This window comes from Plasmopara halstedii (assembly GCF_900000015.1).
Source record: "Plasmopara halstedii genome assembly, contig: Scaffold_3120, whole genome shotgun sequence".
Lineage (NCBI taxonomy): Eukaryota > Oomycota > Peronosporomycetes > Peronosporales > Peronosporaceae > Plasmopara > Plasmopara halstedii.
Genome location: NW_020190023.1, coordinates 1,460,950 through 1,470,186, shown reverse-complemented (window position 1 = coordinate 1,470,186; position 9,237 = coordinate 1,460,950). Strand labels below are relative to the sequence as shown.

Below are 9,237 nucleotides of genomic sequence, written 5' to 3'. Positions count from 1 at the left end.
AAAAAAAAAAAAAATCTGCTCGACATACCATCGATTCGGCCTCTTCATGACCAATTTTCTCGACAAGTATGGCGTTGCGGTCGAACTGAGCTTCACACAATAACTTTAACATCGCTAACCTCTCTTTAACTGGCAATCCAAGGTACAAGTCTTCACGCTTTTCCGATTCAACACTATTCGCTAAAAACTTTGTATTTTTAACGATAACTGGTACATTCTCTTCCTCTCGCAAGAAGTGCCATAATAGGACATACCAAGGATCTTTCCTGCAGTCATAAGATACGATAAATGGATTGATACTCACCCATAAACGCTCAACAGATGCTTAAATACAGCACGTACTTGGTGACCACATTAATATTTTTCAGTAAACGTGTATGTAGTTCTTCGCACAGTTTTCCTGCTTTCGGTTCAATTAAGGCATTTGCAAGATTCTGATAGCCAGGAGTATTATTAGTCGTATTTGCATTGCCAGTCAGGTTTTAGCTATAGAAATAAAATCTCACCTCAAGTGTGGTATCGACATTTAGCAATTGTAATCCAAGCCGACTAAATCTTTGTAAGAATAAAAAAATGGCCGCAAAATTGGAGTCCGTAAATAGCTGATGCATCTTATGATTGTTGTCTGGAGGTTCGCATGTTGGAAACGTGAGACTTTCCGGATTCGGTACCCCAATTAAGCCACTTATGTCCTCCCACGCCGTTTCGCGATATATATATTGGCAGCGACGACAATTCCATTCTTTATCGGACACCTCACCTCTTACATTGTAACACTTTTTGTGCACTGTCAACGAGCATGTAGCACAACGCAACTCACAACGCGCAGCCTCCTCTATCTTAGCACTTTCACACACGCGACACTCGTCATTGATGTGGATATAGCGCTGCACAAAATTGCGAGACGACCTCACAGATTTTGAGACCTGTGGTCTCATATTTTTTTCATCGTCATTAGCATTGACCACAGGTTCAAAGCTCTTGGTTTTGTTGCTAGCCTTCTTGTCATTCGCAGCACCATTTGCAGGTTTGAACCATCGATCCAAAGTGCCAGTCAACGGCTTAGCATTTGTCTTCGAAAACAGTTTAGATTTGGATCGTGTGTCACATTTGGCTTCCATTTTGCTTAATTTGCGCGTCGACACGTCAGCAGCCTCCAGATTCATGATGCCTTTGGCAAACGTTGGCAGCAAAATAATCTCATGCGGGTAGAAATGTTGTGTTTCATACGTAGATGATGTATAACTTTGAAGTTTGGTGTGATGTACGCGAAACCTATCGAAGCAAGGAAAGAACTGGCTAAGGTTGACGCTCCAGCCGCAGTATTGGTGGAGGGAGGCCCCACGGGCTAGTTAGTAGACAACAAGTATCCGACATATCAAGCACAACACGTAAGTTTTTTGCAACTTTAGTATCAAAAATCCACTAAAGTCCATGGAAGACGTTAAATGTCTACACCGCCGCCTGCTTAAGTTCACGCGCGGCGATGTGACGGACGAGGGCGAGGCGCTCGAGACGCTGCATGCGCTGGAGAAAACGCCGGTGACGTATTCCATTCTTAAAGAGACCAAGATGGGGCATACGGTGGGCAAGCTGCGTAAACACGAGAACGAAAAGATCGCGAGCCTAGCACGACTACTAGTCAAGTCGTGGAAGAACATGGCGCTGTCACCTCGGGCCGCCTCGCCCGATCGCAAGGCACCGAGTAGCGCTGAAAAGTCTCAAGGCATGGAAAAATCTTCAAATATTAGCTCGAGATCAAATGGCCTTAGAAGTGCACCTAAACCTGCAGCGGCAAAGACCAGCTCCGCACCATTCATTCCTGCAGGTCTGGATAAAGTGCGTGCAACTGTGCGCACCAAGCTTAAAGAGATCTTGGAGGTTTCTGAAGGTGGAGAACCAAGTGAAGTGGCTGCTGCGATCGAAGTGGCCATGGCCAGAACGTATCAAATGGGAGCTCCTGGGGAGCAGAAGAAGGAGTACATGGCAAAGTATCGCCAGTTGTCGTTCAATCTGAAGAAAAACGGGGAGCTTCGTCAGGACTTGCTTGACAATAGGGTCAGTAGTGATCAACTGATTAAAATGTCGGCTGAAGAACTCGCAACGGAGGAGAAGCGAGCACAGATTGAAAAATTACGTGATGATGCGTTTCAAGAGGCTCGGTTAGACTGGGCTGAAGCCAACCACGAAAAGATTCAGAAACAGACTGGTACTGAGGGTACAAAAGGTCTATTCACTTGCGGACGCTGCAAGTCCTCCAAGACCAGTAACACGCAGAAACAGACACGCAGCGCAGATGAACCCATGACAGTGTTCGTCATGTGTCATAACTGCGGCAATCGATGGAAATGCTAGCGTAGCCTCAGTCGATCCCTCTTTATCCTTACATTTAGATCTCTCGCTTGCATTTATCTGTTTAGCCGTGTTACTTATCGTTAATTACTAGACGGATTTAAACGTTGGTTACGGGATCGAAGGACGAAGGGAGGGATCTGCAGCTACTCTGAGATACGTAATGTCTCTCGCACTGTATTGAAGTAGCTGAAACAGCGTAAAAGCATACTTTATGCTGTTAACTGATTACATATGTTCCTAAACAAAGAAATTAATTTTTTTCGGATCTTGTGTTCGGTTTCTATGGGCGTAGCTCTCAAGCTTCGTCAACGCTTTAAAGAAAACGTATCGGTGACTGTTCGACTGTAGCGTTTGACTGCGCGAGCGTCGTCCGTTACCAGGCGGCTTTTATCTGACTATTTTGCTTTACCTCTATAACCTGATCAAAATGAAGTATCAACATTTTGGTTATATGTAAATGTCTCATCGGATTCAGATTGTTATCGTGAAACCAAAGATCTGGGCTCAGCAAGCTTCTTGATCATTCATTATTTTGCGATCAAGACAAATTACTAGCTATACGTTGATGTCGTCGACGTCTTCTTTCTCTACTCCGAGCTACGATTGTATAAACGTGGGCGGTTGGAATAACGCAAATTTGCTTAAGTGGTGGCATTATCCTGACTCTACAAGCAAGGAAGAGCAGAATCTACTTCTACCAAAAGAAAACAAAGCTCACAAATACGATGCTCAGTTTGCACGAAAGCGTAGAGTTTCTTTGTTCTCATCCCACTACGTGCGCAGTATCTTAGAGATTGTAGCGGTGATAACTGTTGTGGCTTGCTGCCTTAAGCTGTTGTCGTTCAGAGCAACAGATCATGTTCTCAAGCAGACACCGTCATTTTTATTGCACCGTTCTGGTGGGAAGATAATCACTGGAGGGCGTTATTTACAGTCAGTTTTTCGCCCAATAAAGAGACGTTCTCCAGTTCGGGACGAACTGACAATTGATGCCGATGTCTCACTTGGTGTAAATGCGGAATTAGAACGAGCTATGGACATTTACTGTCGTGGTCCGCTCCTGCATGCTGTTCAGATGACTGACGTCTTTTCGGATAGCAAGCACTTTGTTGATATGCCTATTAAGGAAAACAGTAGCGCTTTCGACATTCTTGTGGACTTTCAGCGTCGTAAATTATCCATGACAGAATTTCAACCGTCAAACAATGAAACGCACACGGAGATGCTGCAGCGCTTTCTTGACGACCACTTTGACCCACCAGGTACAGACCTTTTACCAATTACACCCTTTGACTTCCAAGCACAGACTCATCCACCAATGATCGCTGACATTCAAGATGCCGAACTTCGAGAATGGGCTTTTGGGTTGCACCAAATCTGGCAAAGTCTAGGACGCATTCATAATCCACATGTAAAGAGCTCACTTCTTCTATCCCAGAGAGTAGACGAATTAAGCTTTAACCAGTCTGCAAACGTTTTGATTGTGCCTGGTGGTCGCTTTCGCGAAAGTTATTATTGGGATTCGTACTGGATCGTGCAAGGTCTCTTGGTGTGTGACATGCCTATCACGGCTCGAGGGGTTGTCAACCATTTGCTAGAGTACGTGTCCGATTATGGAATCGTTCCTAATGGAGGAAGAATTTATTACTTGACACGGTCTCAGCCTCCAATGCTTTCAGATATGGTAAAATTAGTTGCTCGCATTCCAAGTAATGAAAGTGAATACGATTATGACGACGAGTACCTGCGCGCTGCATTACCCATTTTGGAACGTGAATACGAATTTTGGATGCAGCATGGACCCTCTGGGCATGCAGTAGAGATGACTCGGCGTAATGAAAATGCGGAACATCCGGTCGAAACGACGTACGTGCTAAATCGCTACACATCAAGTGCAAACCATCCCCGACCTGAATCGTACCGTGAGGATGTACGAACCGCTGCAGAGATTTTTGATCAAACCATGCAGATGAATGATGGGAATGCCGCTGCCACGGAGCGACGTAAAGATATGTTTTATAACAATGTAATTGCTGCTGCTGAGAGCGGATGGGACTTTAGTAGTCGGTGGATGCGAGATCCTCTGGAGATGAAAACGATGATGACCACTTCTGTGATACCTGTTGACTTAAACTCCATCATGTATCGGGTAGAACGCAATTTGATGAAATTTAACCTTCGCTTGGGAAACGAGGAACGAGCCCAGTTTTTCGAGCAAGCTGCTGCTCGTCGACTTGAAGCCATTGACGCTATCCTTTGGAGTGAAAAACACAAAAGTTGGAAAGACTACAACTTAGAAACGGATACTCATTCGTCGATCGTTTCGGTGTCTGACTACTTTCCGCTCTGGGCAAAGGCATTCAATGCGTCTGACATTGATCGTCTAAAGCATGTTGTAGCGTCTTTTAAAAGGTCTGGGCTACTTCAAGTCGGTGGTGTACAGACAACAACCACGATTTCCGGTCAACAATGGGACTCACCCAACGCTTGGCCACCATTGCAGGACATTATTGTAGAAGGCTTGCTTGCTGTCAATACTGGAGAAGCGTATAGCTTAGCCCGCGAAATCGCAAAAAAGTGGACACACACCGGCCTCACAGCTTGGAAACAGACGGGTCTAATGTTCGAAAAGTACAATGCCTCTGAAATTGGCGGCTTGGGTGCTGGCGGCGAGTACTTTCCACAGTTTGGCTTTGGTTGGACAAACGGTGTGATCTTAAAATTTCTAACGATCCATCAGAGTCTTTTAACAGCTGAGTAAGTAAATGCATGTAACATCAAGAAAGATAGCGAAAGCACTATCTTTGATAAAATCAAATAAACGATGGCAGATGAGATGAGAAATCTAGTATACATTTCTCTACTCTGGATTGCATTTGGCGAAGTTGATTCGAATGATTGCCGACATTACCTTCAGTGCGCACGGCAGCAACAAGCCTAGGTGGCCGCAGCCGGTGTTGCAGCAGCGAAGACGTACGGCTTTGCGTTGCGAAATGTCGACATGTCCCGGATCGAATTCGCGTGAAATTTGTACTCCACGAGCGTGTTGGAATCCAGCATGAGAATTTCCTTCAGCTTTTCACTTGTTTGATCGAACAATTTCATAAATTAGTATACGTATAGAAGATAATACTGTGTTATCGTGCACGAACCCGATGGCGAAACGAGTCGTATCGTCTGTGTTATCGGCATTCCATACTGACAGCATGTCCTCCCTGGAGCGAATAGCCATGGCAATGCCCACGACGTCAAGCTGTTCGAAAGCCTCACCGATGGCAGCAAAGACTAGATCTTGCCACATCTTACCGAGAACGTTGGCTTTCTTCTTGATCTTTAAAATCCAACATCCACCCTGTGGAAATGCCTCCCACATCGGTGCGCAATTAGGCTGGTCACGAAATAGATAAAGGTTTACATCACGGCTGAGCTGCGATGGTCGCTTTACATGGATATAATGACTACCAACAAAAATATCATCAGCGTTTAATTATTCTGACGTGTTCTGGGTGATAAAGCTCACCGCCAGAAATCTTCAACCGTATTGAACGTGGCAATCTTTTGCAAGTTTGATTGATACGTTCTGTCAAATATACCAAAGACGAATTAGCCAACAGCTTGGACCGTTCATAGTGAATTTTATTTAAAAACAATATTAACGCACCCTACATCGATTTTCTTAGGCATCTTCTTGTCGTACCTGCGTACACAGCATCAAATATTAACTACACACATCGTCTTTTCCAGCCAAATCACGCACCAAAGTGACCATCCTGTCTGCAGTGGGTGTTCCTCCTCGATTCCTTTTTCGACGATAGCAGGCGCGGCCACCGTCTCCTTATTCGCGGCTGTAGCAATCGATAAAGACATCAGCAAAATAATAATAGAAAGAACTAGACAGCACTTTGCAATGTTGCAGCAAAGTAGGAGACGAATGTAAGCTTAGCCTAAGGCAGTTCAACGTACGCTTGTCGCTAGCCATTGCAATTTTCTTTTCGTGTTTATCTCTAAATTGATATGGCTACAGTTTAAGTGTTCTCAAAATTTGAGCTATCACAATCCTGGTCAATTGTTGCGATGCGTTTACTCTTTGCGGTACTCTCCATCTTCGCAGCGTGCTACTACGGTCTTGCTCATGCCGATACAACATTGCAAATTAGAACAACCGCCCGCGAACTAGAGAGCAGCAGCCAAGTAAATCCCGTTCTCGAAGGAAGCATTGAAACTCCTATTATGACTGGAGAAGAGCGGGCGTTTGACACACTGAAAAGACATAAACAGGAATTCATGCAAGAAGTCAAATCAGTGGTTGAAAAAAATCCCGTCTACGTGAAGGGCAAGGAGATGGTGGACAAGGACATTAGACTTAAGGGTGCGCTCCTCATTGGTAGAAGTCAATTGAAGGCAGTTGCGATTGTTTCATTCTTTGCATTAGTTGGCGGTTACATTATGCATTTAATCAAAGACTAGATTGTAATTTATACGCTTAGTAGTTATTTTTAAATATATTTCAGCATTAGCCTCAGGAACGCCGTCGCTTTCATGATATGTTATGATATTATTTTATATATATGGCTAAAGAATCAACGCTATCACAAATTTTACGTCACTTTACATGGTTATTGGATGTAAGAAACAGATAACGTATCGCATCATGTTCACGTACACATTGTATCATCAAGCTAACCTCAGAAGAATTGAAGTGTTGCATTTATGAGAGATTTAAGCTACCAGAACTCACTAGCGCGGGATGATATTCTGGCTTAATAGAATGTATTTTTGGAAGTGATTTAAACATTTGTTTTTGTTTTGAAAGAGCTTTCGATTTGTATCAAATTCTGCAATTTACCCTTGACCATTTTTGCAAAATTATAGTAATTAATACATGTCATGGAACATCTTACAGAAAAAATCCTGTTGATTTTTCTTGTTTTTTATGTGCCATCATTGTACCGTGTGACCTGCACTTGTGGTGAAGTGATGTGCTGTGTAAGCTGTATGACTAAAGGTTAATATTGGTATCCACTCACAGAAAGTCTCTCCATAAAAAATATCATAGTAATATTATGCCTATGATCTCTACGAAAAGGGTTTCCAAACATAATGTCAATGCCGCGCACCTGCACTCAAAAGTCTATGACACTCGTAGATCCTGTAAGAAATGCACATAGAAAGTGTCCACTGGTCGCCCTAACATGCCTATCGAAATATCTATACCTTTCATACGTGCTCCATCTAAGTACTATAGATTTGGGCTACCATAAACTTCACACTCAGTTGTATATCGTACCAAGTACAAATTGTGGTACTTTTTCAGTAAAGTCCGGCAAACTTCTTGTGAGCTTCACCATGGTCTGATCAGCGGTTAACATACCCAATCTGATGCCTAGCACGTTTGACGAAGTAAACCAAATGCGGGCGAATTTATTCGCCGCAATAGCTATCATTATGGTCCTTTCAAACCTTGCTCAAAGTCCGAGGGGCGATAGTGCAATGTAAACATACATTTTTTTGCAAACATGGGAACTTTGCCAAGGTCACAAACATTAATATTTGCTTCAAGATAGCGTATTCTCGCTGCAACAACGGCTTGCCCGAAAGGAGGCTCAAATTTAAAGGGCCAACGAAAATGAAGAATAAAGAATCGATTCTTGCAATCCTCCTTGGAGCGAAGTTGGTATACATGATTAACTCTTAATCTGGCTCATAAAATTATGTGTGTGGTTTAATGTGCCCAACAACTGCATGACGCATATCCTACGAACCTTTCCGTTACGAAATCACATCGATCTAATTAGTGTCAGCAATTCGGTATCTCTGAAAATTTCACGATTATTTTTATATTCTGAACACTGCGCAAACGGTGCGTTCGAGAACGCACGGCAAAGAGTTAACAGTACTTCTGTTGAAAACTGTCAAAGTTACTTGCCGAGTCCATCTGACGTCTTCGACCTCACCGAAAGACAATAGGTAGCAACATCGATTAAAAATACTTTCCCTACGATCCGACCCTTTTAACTTGGCATGGATCAGCAAGTCAACCTTGCCCACCTGTAAGTGCAAGGGTCACAACAGTTTTTGTGTGGACTAGATCCAGTCGTAGTTATGGCTTATATCTATCAGAATTTTCTTGACACATGGCTTACACGCCTATATCTGTGGGTCTTACCTTGAAACGGTGAGAGAAAGAAGCGTCTTATAGTCGTTCCTCGAGCGAGACCTGACCACTCAGTTTTCCACTCCTCATAAGACCGCAAGTAGAGCTGTCTGGAAAACTGATATCCTCGTATTTTGCGTACTGAATACTTTAAATATACGAAATAGTATTACGCTCGATTTGCACACTAGGCAATTGACTCCATATTTACGCGCCAGCTTCAGTAAGAAAAGATTGCACGCCGTTTTATACTTGACTATATAAGTTGCTCAGCACGATATGGACTCCGAGGTGGAAACTTAGCATCTCGGGCCCTTGCTGTAATCAGCCTTGCCTTGTCACTATAAATTTGCTGGGTTTTGCTGATAGCCTTGAGAATTATGTTGGATCAGGCAACCTTACATCTTACACCGGGAAAAATACCGGAAGAGGGCAGGTCGAATCATAATCGGCGACGGCGCCAGGAGAGCTATGCCGAAGTGACATCACATACACCCTCGGTTTACGATAAGAATATCCTCTCTTCTTTCCATTATTTGTTACAGTTGGGAAATCCGATAGCTCGATATTTGTTTCACGTGTACGTAGGGAACCCTAACTTATTGAACTGCGCCGTGAAGAATGACTGGCTGTTGTCATCTGTCTCTTATGGAGTCACGTCGATTGTAACGGGGTCACACGTACCCTGGTAACAGGTGTGTGTGTCACACAAGATGGGCATGATGTGG

At 43.6% G+C, this 9,237-nt stretch overlaps 4 protein-coding genes across 4 annotated transcripts in view; 2 read left to right on the top strand and 2 right to left on the bottom strand.

The window, feature by feature from the left end:
• Positions 1-1,166, bottom strand: part of PHALS_07838 (hypothetical protein F443_21241) — a gene marked incomplete at both ends in the record, with an annotated part of 1,274 nt that extends 108 nt beyond the window's left edge. The window contains 3 exons of the mRNA XM_024721376.1: positions 29-266; positions 343-434; positions 507-1,166. Of these exons, the coding sequence (XP_024586481.1) occupies positions 29-266; positions 343-434; positions 507-1,166 (990 nt within the window). The remainder of the gene's footprint in view (positions 1-28; positions 267-342; positions 435-506) is intronic.
• Positions 1,167-1,262: 96 nt separating this feature from the next.
• PHALS_07837 (transcription elongation factor s-ii) lies at positions 1,263-2,355 on the top strand (the record flags this gene model as incomplete). The annotated part of the gene is made up of 2 exons (XM_024721375.1): positions 1,263-1,351; positions 1,413-2,355. 2 exons carry the CDS (start codon positions 1,263-1,265, stop codon positions 2,353-2,355), a joined length of 1,032 nt encoding a protein of 343 aa, XP_024586480.1.
• Positions 2,356-2,920: 565 nt separating this feature from the next.
• On the top strand, positions 2,921-5,116 carry PHALS_07836 (trehalase (brush-border membrane glycoprotein) variant; the record flags this gene model as incomplete). The annotated part of the gene is made up of 2 exons (XM_024721374.1): positions 2,921-3,617; positions 3,693-5,116. 2 exons carry the CDS (start codon positions 2,921-2,923, stop codon positions 5,114-5,116), a joined length of 2,121 nt encoding a protein of 706 aa, XP_024586479.1.
• A 176-nt stretch (positions 5,117-5,292) lies between these two features.
• Positions 5,293-6,502, bottom strand: PHALS_07835 (eukaryotic initiation factor; the record flags this gene model as incomplete). Its single annotated transcript, XM_024721373.1, has 7 exons — positions 5,293-5,437; positions 5,508-5,813; positions 5,876-5,935; positions 6,017-6,052; positions 6,113-6,200; positions 6,319-6,373; positions 6,440-6,502. 7 exons carry the CDS (start codon positions 6,500-6,502, stop codon positions 5,293-5,295), a joined length of 753 nt encoding a protein of 250 aa, XP_024586478.1.
• Positions 6,503-9,237: the final 2,735 nt, after the last annotated feature.